Source organism: Capra hircus, chromosome 12 (assembly GCF_001704415.2).
Source record: "Capra hircus breed San Clemente chromosome 12, ASM170441v1, whole genome shotgun sequence".
Lineage (NCBI taxonomy): Eukaryota > Metazoa > Chordata > Mammalia > Artiodactyla > Bovidae > Capra > Capra hircus.
The window spans coordinates 51,145,585-51,162,002 of NC_030819.1; the positions used below are offsets into that span (position 1 = coordinate 51,145,585).

General features: G+C 39.9%; 2 protein-coding genes and 1 non-coding gene across 4 annotated transcripts; 2 read left to right on the forward strand and 1 right to left on the reverse strand.

The window, feature by feature from the left end:
- Positions 1,828 to 15,201, reverse strand: SKA3 (spindle and kinetochore associated complex subunit 3). Its single transcript, XM_005687566.3, has 9 exons — positions 14,991 to 15,201; positions 13,051 to 13,112; positions 12,775 to 12,940; positions 10,579 to 10,978; positions 8,122 to 8,204; positions 5,931 to 6,016; positions 4,590 to 4,772; positions 3,137 to 3,267; positions 1,828 to 2,857 (listed from the first exon to the last, which is right to left on the reverse strand). Exons 1-8 carry the CDS (start codon positions 15,091 to 15,093, stop codon positions 3,139 to 3,141), a joined length of 1,212 nt encoding a protein of 403 aa, XP_005687623.1. The 5' UTR covers positions 15,094 to 15,201; the 3' UTR covers positions 1,828 to 2,857; positions 3,137 to 3,138.
- Positions 4,027 to 4,098, forward strand: TRNAE-UUC. The gene has a single exon. It is a non-coding gene; the product is annotated as a tRNA-Glu (tRNA).
- MRPL57 (mitochondrial ribosomal protein L57) lies at positions 15,211 to 15,868 on the forward strand. Of its 2 annotated transcripts, none has more exons than XM_018056552.1 (2): positions 15,211 to 15,301; positions 15,405 to 15,868. In XM_018056552.1, exon 2 carries the CDS (start codon positions 15,410 to 15,412, stop codon positions 15,716 to 15,718), a length of 309 nt encoding a protein of 102 aa, XP_017912041.1. In that variant the 5' UTR covers positions 15,211 to 15,301; positions 15,405 to 15,409; the 3' UTR covers positions 15,719 to 15,868. The 2 variants fall into 2 exon arrangements, with proteins under 2 accessions (XP_017912041.1, XP_017912042.1); XM_018056553.1 differs by having other exon boundaries at positions 15,226 to 15,301; positions 15,376 to 15,868.

Here is a 16,418-nt window from a genome sequence, read left to right on the forward strand (position 1 = left end):
CAGGACCCATAGGGGTTGCGTTTAGGCTCTCAGTAGATTAAGGGTGTGGTATGAACAAAGGCATTGAAGCATCAGGTACTTTCCCGGAGTTTGGCTGGAGATGAAGGTGAGGAGGTGGGGGCATGGTGGAGAATGGAGGGGAAGGGGTACATCCCAGGTGCAGTCAGCAAGGCCTGGGGAGGGAAATGGGACATGGAAAGAAAAGTCCATCATTAAGGCCTCAGCATTCTCGTCTGCCAAATGGAAATGCTAGCACCTATTCGTTAGGAGTTACTTAAAAAAAATTCAGTGGGTTGACAAATGTAATGAATGTACCATGCCTGGCCCAGTTAGGACCTTCCAGGCTGGCAGGTGCCAGTGTAACAGTGGACAAGGGGGCCAGTGAGCTCCGTGTCCCCACTGAGCTTTGGTCTGGTGGGGCGAGGAACATTCTGTCACAGATTCTACCAAGTTCTATAAAGGATGAGAATGGGGTGCTGACTGGGAAAACGGTTAAACTCCTTGATAGAATGACTTTTAATCTGAGACCTGAAACAGATAAGCTAACACTGGTTAGAGTTTCATGTAACAAGGAAACGGGGGTGCAGGATGGGGGTGGAAGATGGATTTATGAACCACTTACCTGAAGAGGTGGAGTCACAAGTCTCCTGTGGGAGCTTCAGCAGCAGCCCCTCCTCAGGCAGGCTCACCCTTTGCAGCTCTGAGTGTTCATCTCGGCACACCCAGAAAAGCACGTTGCTCTTCCCGGACGTTCCCCCAAAGGCCCAGAACTGGCTCTTAGATCTCACATCAGTCATGTGCCCAGCCCCGACCTGTGTGGTCAGGGACTGTGGCCCTGCTTGTTAGATCTTGGAGCTGAGCTATGAGTTCAAGGAAAAGCAGAACATTGTTTTCCTGTATGGGGGTCGGAGTGGTAAGCAGACAGAAAGGTCAAAAATCTATAGCCTATGGATAAGAGGGAGAGCCAGCTGAGTGGCGGTGGGAGGAAGGGAAGACCAGAGTGCAGGCTGCAAGAGGAGGATGACCGAGGGTCAGGCCACACAAGGGTGGTCGTGGAGGCCACTGTGGGACCTTGGGTTCATCTTAGGAGCAATGGGAAGACACTGAAGGGTCACATTTGAAGCCTGGTAAGCTAGAAATAGCCTAGTTCTAAGGAACAGATATTAGGATCACAGGAGATGATCACAGGTGGTGAGAGCTAGGGAAAGAGAAATTCCAGACAAGCTCAATTTGCAAGGCCCTCACAAGACAAGTGGGGACACCCAGCAGGCCACTGGAAGTGCTTCATATAATGTTTTTTATGTCCCATCTCCAACATTCCTGTTTCACTCACACCCACTCTGGTTGCCACACCATTTCTCTCCCTTCTTGAATAAAACTCATGAAAAGAGCCATCTCAGTTCGTCTTTGCTTCCTCACCTCCAACCTCTCTACCCAACTCGACACTCATCCTGAGCACTCTGTGAGAATTCATCAATGCTGTCAGTGACAGTGACTTTGCCAAGTTCAGTGGCAATTCTTTTTTACTTGGATTCTCAACAATACTGACAGAATTGATCACTCTCCTTGAAATACTTTATTCCTTTTTCCCTGGCTGCTTCTCCATCTCTTGCTAGATTTTTCTGCCTCTTTCCATCTTCTAAAATGAGAACTCCAGGATTCAGTCCTTAGTATACTGTGAATATACTCACTCCTCCTTAAGCAATCCTATCCACTCTGTGGACTTACATACAGAGCCACGGTAAACTGTACAAAAGGTTGATACAATTCAGGAGTTAGCCTCATATACTATAAGGTTGACAAGAGCTTACCTTGAAAAGCAAGATTAAGTATCTTGAATTTAACATTTTATTTAGCAAAATTTAAATTATAACTTCAGTAGTTACTAGAACAAAGAATAAGTTGTTCTTCAGTGACAATCTTCTGACGAAACAGACACAATGTGACGCATCTTCCCATTTGACTTTCAAGGCACAACCATAAAAGAGGATAATCTTTGCTGAATCAGCTTGACTTAGATCATAATGCTCTTGGGCTCCATGGACAGGGCAGCCTGGCGCTCTGAGAGACTGGTCCACAGGCATAGCTGAGAGTCCAGAGAGGAGCACCCACTCAGGAGGATGCCTAGGATCTTCCAAAGGGTGAGGCTTGGGCTCTGCTGGGTGCTGAGCTAGATGGAGGTCTGGGGAAGTTGCAGTCATGCGCTGGGAAGAGCTGATTCGAGAGCATGAAACTGACAAGTTAGAGGAAAACACCCATCCTGACATGACAGCAGGCAAGTGTCTTAAGTCCAAATGTTTGAGACACCCACTTCAGTATAGCTACCTAGGCCTATATATTCCTCTTTTCCTACATCAGTTTAAGCTGTCTTTTGTAAACAGCAGTGTCTGAAAGAACGTTTTTAAAATAAAAGGTGTAGAAGACTTGGGACAGTCATGAGGAGACAGCAGGCAGACCTAGCCACAAGGAAGAAGCCCAGCTCTATCAACAACTGTCCAGCCACGAGAAGACTGAAGGTGGCCTCATTTGAGTGGCAAACAATGTTTAAATTTCAAAAATTATCCTGCTTCCTAATATTACTTAAACCACACAGTTCCATGAGGCAGGGTAAACTTGAAATCAGTGAAACAGTAATGATCTTTCAAAACTGAGCAGCTGAACTATACAAGACAGGTTAGATTAAATCAAACTTAATAAAAAGCACTTTATGCTATTAGTGTCCATACTCATCTTTAACATGAATTGGTTTTTCAAAAGGGGGACAATGTAGGGATGTTGAAAACAAAGTTGAGACCAGATTTGCGTTCATCTCATTCTGTTCAGTTTCCATAATAGAAGGATGGATCCACTATCATTTCTGTAGGAAAATACAATAAAAAATATCAGTTGGATATAACCAGTAGCCTTCAACAAGACAAATGACAGGACACTGAAGACCTCTGTTTTCACACTCATAATACAATTGGAAACGAACTCCCAGCGACATCGTCCAGGGGGCTGGTGTGGGAGCTGGAGACGTAGGGATCACGAGCTCTGGGTTGTATCCTAAGCTGCAAGTGTCAACTTCAGATGTTTACTTGCCATCCCAGTGTGAACTTTTCAATGTTCTCCTCAGATAACACGGGAACATACTCACCTTCACCAGTTTTCTTTGTTGCTGGCATCTCGCATATTCTGTCCTCCATGCCGAGGAAGGAACACGTTGATGGGTGATACCGCTCTAACTGCTCCTGGAGATGCTAGGTTTGAGTTGTATTTTGATAAAATCTAAAAGAAAGCAAATTCCTTTTACTACGTCATACAAACAACATAAATCTGAAGCCTTTATAAAACAGTCAGTAAAGGTCAATGAAAATGTGAAGATATGGGTTATTTGAAGCAGAATGTTTAGCAGCACAGACATTCCACAGTGCAGAAGAGATGGAGATGTTAGAGGGTGAGCTTGGGCATACAGGCTGGAAAGCTGCTAAATGTACCACAGGTCAAAGGAAGCAGGCAGCAGGGCAGCCCCAAGAGCAAATCAAGCCTTTACAAAGATGCTCAAAGGAAAGATCAGCGGATGCTGATAAAGATAGATAAAAATGCTCAAAGGAAAGATTATACAAAGAAGAACCTGAAGTATTAACTATGATTTTTCATAAAGAGCTGATATGTTAAATACAATATTTCCCTCTTTTAACACAGAAATAAAGAGAGGAGGCACTATGGCAAACTGGAGACTGTGTATGATGCTATAGACAGGAAATGAAAGCAAATGCTTTACTGGTATCTTAGGATGAGTCCCTTCCAATGGCATTTGGGTATTTCCCCAAGTATTCTCCTTCTCCATAAGCTAGGAAGGTTTCTAGAATGGTTATTAAGAATTCCATTTGCCTAAGCAATAACTGCTGAACACTAACTTTTATTAAGCGGGGATGCTCAAACAATCAGAGTGGTTACTTAGTGGAATAGGTAGTTGTTATAAACCAGCCCAACAGACTGCTGGTAAATTATGTTGTACTAAAGAATCAGATATTCTATGGGACTTCCCTGGTGGTCCAGTGGTTAGGACTCAGCACTTTCACTGCTGGAGCCTGGGTTCAATCCCTGCTCAGGGAACTAAGATCCTGCAAGCCATGTGGAGATCACAAAAAAAAAAGAATCAGATATTCTAACATATTTAAACAAGTGCTTCTCAAACTGAGGTCCAAGACATCTGGAAGTCTCAAGTTCAAGAAACCCTGATCCAAGTTATTCAAGGTTCTCCAATGATGGAGAACTGAAGGGTAAATAACATTTCTGATCTTGCCAGAAACCTCAGGGGAGACATGGTTACCAAGGTGATCACATTTGAACAATCATTAGAAAATATTTCAAGAATACATTTAAGAATGTGAAATTAAGGAGAAAATGCCTTATGAGGGCACAAAAGTATAGTGACATCACAGCTCAGGTCTGAAGAGCCTTAGCCAGCTTAGATGGCCTTAACAGGCCAGAATTAAGATTTAGATCCATATCAGCACATTAGCCTGATAAATAATACAATTTGTATCCATTTCAGGTCTTTTTGCAGGAAAAATAAAACCAAAACAGTAGCCTAGAAAAATAACCTGGCGAATATCTTCTGGAATCATAGTAACTTCTGGAGGTGTAGGTGTTTTGAGCAGATTCTCGTAAGAAGAAATTGTAGGAGAAGAGGGTTCTGCAAAATTCTCAAAGCACTTGTCTGAATTTGAAACTAATGATGTACTTTCTTTCGTTTCTAAGTCATTCGATGAACTGTTTGTGGATACCTATTGAATAAAAAGAAATCATTAAATTATGGGGGTATAAAGTAATATAGTGATAAAAACTGTTCATCAATTGTTAGCTCTGTTGGGATCTCTAAGGAGGCCCAAAGTGACTCCCTCTTCCCTGACCGAGAACGAAATACAATCAAGGACACAAAGAAAGGGCATGGGGAAGACAGAGTACCATGTTCATTACTCCGGGCTGAGGGAGGGCTGCACGTGCAGTCTAAGCAGACTGGCTGGCTGAGCCAGATTTAGTTGCGTAGACTCAGGCAACTCTATCCTGGCCAAGCCAAATCACAGTGATGATGAGCTCTGCCAGGGAGGTAGTGGCCCATGCCCACTGACCCGGCCTGTCTCCCCAGAGGCAGAGGGAACACTGAGGGGGTGCCTTCCACATGGCCAGGAACACAGTGGATTACCACAAGGCACATGGTGCAATTATACATTAATAAAGTTTTAAAAACTGAAAGTGAGCGCCTCAGCTGCACCAGACACATTTCATGTGCTCAGAAGCGGACTCCCAGCCGGAGAGCGCACAGTACGGACCATTTTCATCAATGCTGGAGGATCCGCTGACAGCCCCCGCTACCAGACTAGTTGTCTAAGTGTGCCTAACAACTTGACACAGGGATGAGATTTTGTGTACCTACTACATTTGTTCACTGGGAAAATTGTGGAATAAAAGGTGTAAGAATCACCCATTTTGGTGTTTCTATCCATTATTCTTCCTTAAAATATATGTGTACGTGTGTACATGTATACATACACATACATATCACTGTCCACATCATTAAAGTTTTCTTGAAGACATTCTATGTTCTTATCTGTTTTTTTAAAACATGCTTGCCACATGACATTGGATCTTATGGATTTCCTTAATATGCTTTTTTCCCCTCTTTATCATTTGACATTTATTCCCGTGTTCTGCTCTTATAAATAATGCTATACCTTTACTGTTATATATCTCTGTCCCAAAATGCCTGAGAATAAATTCTGGTTAAAGGGTGTGAGAAAAATGGAAAGCTCTGGATATATGCTGCCAAATGATCCTCTGGAAATACTAAATACACTCCCTAAGGCTATTGCAGCCTATGTATTCTAAACAGACTGACTGAGTCTGGAAACAGTATGTCTGATTCACTAGGGATGGGTGTTTACCATAGCTGTGCTGCTCTTTGTAGAAGGGACTTTCAAACCAGGAGTGCAGAATGTAGGTGCCAAAGGAGAGTGTGTGTGCTCAGCATCTAGAAGACACATACAAGGACATGAAATGCAGATCTAAAAGACTGTAACTGTTACAAAATGTCAGTATCAACTGTGTACTTTATGTTTAATAACTTAAAATATTCTAACTTTAGTGTGTCCTTGACTGGGAAAAAACCAAAACTGTCATATTCACAATCTAATTATCATTCAAAGTTCAAAGTGTTAGTCGCTCAGTCGTGTCCAACTCTTTGTGACCCCATGGACTGTAGCCCGCCAGGCTCCTCTGTCCATGGAATTCTCCAGGCAAGAATACTGGAGTGGATTGCCATGCCCTCCTCCAGGGTATCTTCCTGACCCAGGGATCAAACCCATGTCTCCTGCATTGCAAGCAGATTCCTTACCATCTGAGTCACCAGGGATTTGCACTAATAAAAGTTTAGCAAGGTTGCAAGGTGCAAATGTAATGCACAAAAATGAACAGTTCTAGTAAGCTCTACAAACAATAAAAACTGTATTTGAAAAAGAATATATTTTACAATAGCAACAAAAATATACCTACATATAAATCTATTAAAAATTGTATAAGACCTTTATGGGAAAATCAAATTTTTGCAGATGAAACAGGAAGAGGAAGAGGTTAAGGAAGGTCACTTGCCTTCCAAGATATTAGGACTTACTCTAAAGCTATAGTAAGTAACTACAAGTTACTTGATTAGTCAGGGATGGAAAAACAGCCATTGGAACAAAAAAGAGATCCTAGAAACCATGCATAAAGAGAGATTTGCTGTCTGTAACAAAGTGTGAAAGAAACCTTAAATACCAGAGAGAAAAGTAAGTATGTTAGCAAAATGATTAAACCGGCAAAATTTTATCTAATCATCAAATGCTAGAAAGATGGAGAAACAGGAATTCAAACAATGTTGGAGACAGTACACCAAAACAGCCACTCTATAGTATCATTTAGCATTTTCTAGACTAAGTAAGGGATTCCTTACTTTACCACAGGTGGCTCAGTGGTAAAGAAAATGGCTGCCAATGCAGAAGATGTAGGTTTGATCCCTGGGTCAGGAAGATCCCCTGGAAGAGGAAATGGCAACCCACTCCAGTATTCTTGCCTGGAAAATCCTATGGACAGAGCCCAGAGGGCTACAGTCCATGGGGTCACAAAGAGTTAGATATGACTTAATGACTAAACAACAACTATCCCTTAAGAAACAAAATATGGCTCTATTAACAAGCTTACACTTAACCAAATTATTAATGGATAAACCTAAGCATTCTGTTCCTTCCATAAAAGATATTGCTGATAATATATTGAAGAATTTTAGTCAGTAAACTATTCTTTAGAAAACCCATTTCACTTCAGAAGGCATAAAGATATCTTCCATTATAATTTTCTAAAAAGTTATAGTTTACTGGGAATTGATTTCTGAGTGTGGTGTGAAAGAGGTAGTGGTTCAACCTTTTTTTTTTTAAAGGCCTCTATTTAATATAATCATGCTCTTATAAGCTGAGCTCAGCTTACTATGAGTCAGTTGTATTTTTTCAAACTGTTTATGCCATCAGTACTTGTTAATTTAGTAAGAAGTCAGTGAAGTTAGCACTGAAAGAGAATTTTAGATTATAGATAATTATTCAAAATCATAAAACTCTAGGATTTTAAATTTTATATTTACATAAAAACCAATGTTTTCATGTTTGCTGGGACAAATGTGAAAATACTAAATGAAAATATTTTAAGTTTTTCTACTATTAAAAAAATCCAAAATCTGAAATGATAGCTGATGTATTCTGGGTGTGGTTTATGTAAGAAAGATAATCTAGAACTCTAATCAATAAGCTGAAGCTAAATTCAAACAAAAAAAAATACTATATTTTAAGTTAAAATGTTAACAAACAAGCTCAAAAACACTGAATAGAATCAGGAAGAGTGTGAAAAACAGAAAACTGTATTTCTCTTGTATGAAATCATACTGAACCTGAATGGAATGGTACTTCAAATAATGGTACTTTATATAATTCAGTATTATGAACTGAGAAGATGCAGAAGGCTATTAGAATGTCTTAGGTGATAGGACCATTTATTGTACAAAGATAGTCTGGAAAGAGTATGGCTGAGAAATAACTTGAAATTCATACTTACTATTTTTTCCCAACGGCTGGGTTATGAGGCCAGGAGTGGCAACGACAGTATCATTGGGCACTGGTTCTGTTTCTTTGGTCTCACTGGTGTGATTCATAGGGAAATATTAGAGTTAAAAAAAGTTAATATTAAATCTCTGGAAAATTATTTAATCTTATTATATATCATTAAGTCAGGACATTCAATTATGTTTTATGGAAGATAAATTCCATGGAAATCTTTTTTCTTTTCTTTTTCTAAAATGTATATCCATAGCTCAAAAAAGGTTAAAAACTATTTTGTATTGGCAGCTTTGACTTAGAAGTGGTTAAAAATCTTTTGAGTTAGGGAATTTCCTGGTGGTCCAGTGGTTGGGATTCTGCTTTTTCCACTGAAGGGGGTGCAAGTTGGATCCCTGGTTGGGGAAGCAGGATCTTGCATGCCACATAGTCCAAAAACACAAAAAATTGACTTCAAGGAAAGCTGTGAGTTCAACTTCTTGGTTCAAATATAGAAACTGTTAGCTCGTGGCTTCAAAATCATAAAGTGGAATTTTATACCAATATAGAGACAGAGATTAAGAACATTTTTTAGACTGACTCTGCCATCTTATTAAAGTTGTTCTAGCCAATTACCCAGATGTCTGAAATATAGTTATAAAAAAGGACATCACTGAATACAATAAAACAGTTCAATTAACAAACTGTCCTAGTGTAATTTACTGAATAATCTTTACTTGAAAAACATCTTCAGAATATATTAAATTCTTAGGTAAATTAGAGGCTGTTTCTTGGCTGTTTCTGCAATAGGTCTATTCTGTCACAATTTTATACTGTTTTACTTAACTGTAGCTTTATATATTTTAATAAGCAGTAAGTTAAATCCCCTCATTACTGTTATTTTTCATTATTTTCTTAGTTATCCTTACTTTTTATTATTCCAAATCATTAGAATAGTTTTCTCACACATCCCTTATGCTCCACCTTAGAGAAAAAAAAAAAAACACCTAAGGTTTTATTTTAATTGTATGATATCCATAAATTAACTTGATATGATTAAACATATTAGTAATATTCAGTCATTCTGCTAAGGAACATGGTATACATTTTCATTCTAATTTTCCCTTTAACTTAGAAATGTTTAGTGGTTTTCTTCGTATAGGTCTTTCACATACAACTGCAGGAGTATTTTACTTTTTTGTTGAGAATTTTAATGACTTTTCCCCTGTATTTACCAACTAGTTATAATAAATTATAGGAATGCATATTATTTTAAGTAGTTGTCTCATAATTATATAAAATAAATCTTACATCAGCTTCTACAGATTTCAGCTGTGCCTTTCTCAAGTTGCCCAGGTACAAAACATGGCCTAGAAATACATCACGGTAATCTTTATTTCTGTTTTGTATCTCATTACATTGGCTACAATATTAAGAATATTAAAAAATACAAAATAAAACCAGTGATGTTTAATAATGGTGACAGCTTCACCATTAAGTTAAGATATTCACATTTTTACATTAATGAAGTATCCTTTTACTGAGAGTTAACTAAACAATTTAAATGAAGAACAGGTGTCTAATTTCATAAAATTCTTGTCATCTATTGGAATTATCCTACTTTTTTTTTTTGAATCATAGGAAACTTGTATTTTATGAGTTTCCAAATACTCCTGTCTCTTTTCTCCAATTGTGTTTTTCTGACACTTTGAGTTGAATGTTTATTTTCCTTTTTTAATAACTACAGTTCTTAAAGATATGCATTTAAGAGTGGTACTTTGATATGTGGTATTTTTATTTTAACATTAATTACCACTTCTATACTGATCACTCCCATATCTCTTCAGTGTAGCATGGAATTCATCACTGTGCTTCAAATTCATATTTCAATACCTAAGCTTAAGAGTACCTCAAAACCAACATGTAAAGAAACTCAACACCTTTACCCCCCAAGCTGTGCTCAGTCGTGGCTGACTCTACAACCTCATGGACTGTAGCCCACCAGGCTACTGTCCATGGAATTTTCTAGGCAAGAACACTGGAGTGGGTCACCATTTTTCTCCAGGGACCCCCACGCTGCAGGTATTCTTTTGGTTCCTGAGCATCATCTCAGGCAACAAATCAGAAATCTCTGCTCTATCCTAGATCCTCTTTTCTTCCCAAGTTTCCATATGGAAACAATCCCTTTTTTGTTTTAGTAATTTTAACTTTTATTTTATCCTCTCTTCTCTATCCCATCAAATACCAAGTGTTTTCAGTCTCTTATTCAAAATCTTCTATTTCTTCTAAACAAAGGAAACTAATAGTTCACACTTTACTGATGGAATTGGTGATTCAGAGGTTTGAAATACGAAGTATCTGGAAACCTTTGAAAGAAAGGTATTGTCTGAGAGAGATTTCTTCTAGGGGGAAAAAAAATCAATAAATACAAAAGATTTAGAAAGTTAGATAAAATATTTCTTTTAAGAAAGCTGCTTACCTGTTAGTTTTCACATTTTTAAGTCCAATTGTGTAATCGTCATTTAAACACATAGTATATTCAGAGATACCAAAGTGTTCTAATTTAGGAGTTACACACTCAAAATCATCCATCTTTAGTGCACATTTTGGAGTTTTTACTAGTGAGTGTTTGGACAATGGAGTTAAAATTTTTGGCTCTTCCTTCTGGTTGTTTACTGCTTGGGGAGGGTTTGGTATAACTTGGGATACGATGTACCGCTCAAGTCCAAAATCAGAAAGTTGTGGACTACGTGGTGACTTCTCAGGAACAGAAGTGCTTGCAGCAGCAGAATGCAACAAATTGTCTTTCACGTCAGGCATCTCAGGACGTTCACATTCACTGGACTCTGGTTTAGAGTCAGTGACTTCTTGCTCATCCACTGAGAGGAAAAATCAAGCATCAAACTAGAAAATGTCATATACTACAACCACATAAAACAGCTCCATCTGAAATGTCCCCAATCAGCAAAAGCTCTCTCTCTATTTTCTAAGGAGAAAATATTCTTGTTTTTTTAATTTCAATTGTACCTTTCACTTTCTGACATGTACCGCTTATATCTCCATATTTCATCTTAATGATACATCAGAGGAGGGAAGTAAACTGTCCAAAGATGAAAAATCAGTACCCGCAAACAAAACTGCAATTTCTTAAGCCTAACCCTATTGATCCCTGTCAGAATCTTTTGGGCTCACAGGCAGAGAAAAGGGGTAAGTTTAGGCTATACATTTACTTGACCAACTAAGAGATCCAACAGATTGAGGGAAGTGAAGAGGCACACACTTTTTCTTTGAAGACATTACGTTCCTTGTTTTAATTGGCAGCTGAAATGAACTAGGACAGGATTTTGTTTTTGTGTGCATAAGCCACGACACATTAAATCTGAAGGATGCACCATTAAAAAAAAAAAAAGGTTATAAAAACTTTGATTTCCTGGCTTTTGGCCCTTCAAGAGCTGCTGATTCAGAATTGTGTTTTGTCATTGTGCTTTCTGTTAATTCTGAGAAACGTCAGAAGAACTACCAGAAAAACTACTGCTGAATTGATTACAAGGCTGTCACTGATGAGTTTAATAAAATAAAGTCATCACCATTATTACTACCTCTTAGGGAGGTATTTATTAGCAGCTCTATTTCACTAGTGAGGAAAAGTAATTTAGAGAAATTACTATTACATGTAATAGTAACTAGTGGAACCAGTTTCTGAGTAACCAAAGTCAACTTGTTCACACCAAAGTCAACTGAATTCTTTCCATTGTATCATGCAGACTGTTTAACTTACCTTTCATATATCTCAATATGTATGTACATATTTGTTGAATCTAATTAATGTTTTATTTACACACAAAGATCATTTTCATAACAGAAATGAAGATACTGAAGCATACTGAAATTAGTCCCTTACAGGTATGGGTATAACACTAACAACAATAGTTAACAATGGATGATTAGCATACAATGTCCCGTTCTAAGCAAATTCTATCTCATTTAATTCTTACACAACCTTAGAGGTAGCTACTATTAAACATCTCTACTTTATAGGACTTCCCTGGTGGTCCTGTAGTCAGAACTCAGCACTTTCAGGGCTGTGGCCCTGGTGGGGTTAGAAAACAAACAAAATCTCTACTTTAGAGATGACAAATTGAGGTACAAAGTAACTGGCCAAAGACGAATATAACTAGTAAGTACTGAAATTAGATTTGAACTCAGGCAGTTTGCCTCTAAATTCTAAACCACCATGTTCTCCTACCCGTCATCAGCATTTTATAACTAAAAAGGACTTTATGAATTTACATAGCTCAAATTTTCTCATTCTACGGAGGAAGAAACTGAGAGCGAGAAAATGAAATAGCACGGCTTAAGGGGGGTCTCTCAGCTACTTATTGTCAAAACTAACCAACAACCAGCTATCCTTAAGTCACGTAGATTTATCTTGTATCCTTCTTTCATCCAGCACTGTATTGGTTCTCATCTAGCATTTGTAAAGGAGAGCAAGGACTGCCTTCACACTGCACTACCAATCAGCACTGCATCCAGAACACAGGGACTGATGAATAACGATCAAATGTCTATCACATAATGGCAGAATCAGACTAGAAACGATGGCCAACCCTATAGCAGTCTTAATTATGCTGCTTTAATACTAAAACAAATGCTGTAAAAGGCTAGTTATTCACACCTGAATTTTTCTTGGCACGTGGAATATATCCATACTTCTGGAAAAACTCTTTTATTTTCATGATATCCATTGAATTCTTTTTCATCAATATTTTTGTTGCTTTTATGAAACCAATGTTTTCTTGACTTTCCAAGTTTGCTTTATCAAGAAGAATATTGACATCATCCTTTCATGAAGAAACAAAGTACATTTTAATTTAACATTTGACTAAGTCTATTTATAATTTTGTAAAAATTACCACATAAAAATGACAAATTAATATTGTAGGAATGATACCTTTAGAATTCGTACTTCTGAGTTAAGGTCATGTAGAACTCTCATTGGACAGTCTTCAAAGTCTTCAATACGAATATTGAATGGAAAAAGTGTAACAATGAAAAGGAGGAAAAATAAGAAAACAGAAAATATAAATTTTTTAGAATTATAAAATCTTTATATAGAAAAGTACAGAAATATATAGTTTGATGAACTTTCAAAGTGAACATATCTACAATGATAAGCAGGTAAAGCTTTATGGAAAGCAATTCTGCTGTATATTAAAAATCCAAAACCACTCATACAATTCTGTCTTATAGCATTATCTCAACCATGTAAACAAAGTAAAGCATAACAAAACAACAGCGAAAGGTAAGAATGGTAGAAAAGCTATTGAAAATTAATACCAAAAAAAAAAAAATTAATAGCGGTGTCTTCTGGTGGTGAAGTTGTAGCAAAGATTTTCTTTCTACTTTCCCATTACCTCAAACTTTTTGCTGTACACATATATTGTTTTCACAGTCACAAGCATAAACATTTTGAAATGGCTGAAAAACTATAGACAACATTATTAAAGTAAAAGGAGTCTGTGCCTACAGGGTGCAATATTTTAAGGCATATTACACTTACAACACACAAAATAATTTCAAAATCTGAACTACTCTTCCAAAAACTTAAAAAAAAAACCCTAATACAAATGTCAATGGTGAATTCTGCTTTATTAGAAAGCAGTGTCGAGTACTGTAGGCAATACGAATTGTTGGGGAAAATACAGACACTAGGACTGTGGGCGATCTGAGTGAGACCAAAGACCACCTGACCTGCCTCTTGCGAAATCTGTAGGCAGGTCAGGAAGCAAGTTAGAACTGGACATGGAACAACAAACTGGTTCCAAATAGGAAAAGGAGTACGTCAAGGCTGTATATTGTCACCCTGCTTATTTAACTTATATGCAGTGTACATCATGAGAAACTCTGGGCTGGAAGAAGCACAAGCTGGAATCAAGATTGCCGGGAGCAACATGAATAACCTCAGATATGCAGATGACACCACCTTTATGGCAGAAAGTGAAGAGGAACTATAAAGCCTCTTGATGAAGGTGAAAGAGGACAGTGAAAAAGTTGGCTTAAAGCTCAACATTCAGAAAACTAAGATCATGGCATCTGGTCCCATCACTTCATGGCAAACAGATGGGAAACAAAGGAAACAGTGGCTGACTTTATTTTTCTGGGCTCCCAAATCACTGCAGATGCCAACTGCAGCCATGAAATTAAAAGACTCCTTGGAAGGAAAGTTATGACCAACCTAGACAGCATATTAAAAAGCAGAGAAATTACTTTGTCAACAAAGGTCTGTCTGTCTAGTCAAGGGTATGGTTTTTCCAGTGGTCATGTATGGATGTGAGAGGTGGACTATAAAGCTGAGCGCGTAAGAATTAATGCTTTTGAACTATGGTGTTGGAGACGACCCTTGAGACTGCAAGGAGATCCAACCAGCCCATCCTAAAGGAGATCAGTCCTGGATGTTCATTGGTAGGACTGACGTTGAAGCTGAAACTCCAATACTTTGGCCATCTGTTACGAAGAGCTGACTCATTTGAAAAGACCCTGATGCTGGGAAAGATTTGAGGGCAGGAGAAGGGGACGACAGAAGATGAGATGGTTGGATGGCATCACCGACTCAATGGACATGGGTTTTGGTGGACTCCGGGAGTCGGTGACGGACAGGGAGGTCTGGCGTGCTGCGGTTCATGGGGTCGCAGAGTCGGGTACGACTGGTCTACTGAACTCAGCTGAAAGTCACTCCACGTGTCAAGAACAGTGCGGAGAAGCTGCTATGAAACGACACGTTTCCTCTTTTGGTTCTGTTTTTATTACACACACTCTGTGGACTTGAAGACCTCTCCCGCCCCCCGGGATGGCAACTCACACCCTTCACCGCCCCTCCTGCGGTTCACTCACCGCTGTCCTCTCCGTCCAGCGCTCGCTGCAGCCGGGCCGTCTCGCTGTCCAAAGTGACGGCCAGAGACCGCAGCTTCCCGCAAAAGCCTCGGATCGGATCCATAGGAGAGGCCGGCTCCCCGCCTCAGAGCTCACTGCCGTTTGAATTCCGGCGCCGGAAGCGCCATTGGTTTCCGTAGCCGCGAACGGCCTTTCTCGCGATAGGTGAAGCCTCACGCGAGGAAACGGCAGTGGGTCGGACCGGGCTCTTCCGGCATCCGACTTCCGGCGTCGTTCCCCGGCGTGCGGAGCGCGGCACGGACGCGCGGCTGGTGAGTGGGGCGGCGCGGGCCGAGGTGGCCTGCGGGAGGCCGCGGGGTTCCCCTATCCTTTTTCTCGCGTCCAGCGCGCAGTCATCTCTTTTCCCCTCGACAGGCGCCATGTTCCTGACCGCGCTCCTGTGCCGCGGCCGCATCCCCGGCCGGCAGTGGATCGGGAAGCACCGGCGGCCGCGGACCGTGTCGGCACTGGCGAAGCAGAACATGATCCGTCGCCTGGAGATAGAAGCGGAGAACCACTACTGGCTGAGCCGGCCCTTCCTCACGGCCGAGCAGGAGCGCGGCCACGCGGCGGCCCGCAGGGCGGCCGCCTTCGAGGCGCTCAAGGCGGCGCAGGCCGCCAAGTTCCCCGCGCACCGTCGGCTGGAGGACCAACTCGACCACCTCAACGTCACCAGGAGGTGGTCCTGACCGTGAGCCCCGCTGGCCCCCGGCCCCGCACGCTCCACTGCCCGCAGTCGGGTCTCGTTCGTCCCTGAGGGACGGTTGGGACATGGCCTGCGTCACAAGCGACACAAACGTCATTTTTACGAAGCCGAAATAAAGCTACCAACTGTGCTTTTTGGGCGTCGGTGTGAGATTCTTGTCGGGGCTTGATCACGCAGCCGTACCTCTGTCAACAATAACTGACTAAACGCAAACGAGCTTTTTCAGTTAAACAGACTCATGGAAATAACGTTTTCTACCGAGATTTACCTCTAAAAGTGGACAACTGAAAATTATGTTCAGTAAAAGCTGAATTAAAGCTTTTTTGATAAATCCATCTATATCTTTGGCCTAGGTAAGCTACAGTCTTATCACAGTCAATACTTGTGGTTATTAGATTATTTAGAATAGTAGAAAATTAGATTCTTATTTTTAACTCAACACTGTATGTTACCTGATTTTCAAGATGGCAAAAATCATAGCTACTCTTTCACTTTGTAAATATCAGTTTATAACAATAACAACAACTGTTCAAATACAGGAATTTATTTATTAATAAAGTAAATCATCATCATGATTTCGGGAGAAAAGTTTTAAAATGTTCAACTTTCACGTTAATGTAGGTTAGGCCACCCAAAGAGAAAAAAGCAAAGATACCAAAGTCATGGTCCAGGGTTACACTCAT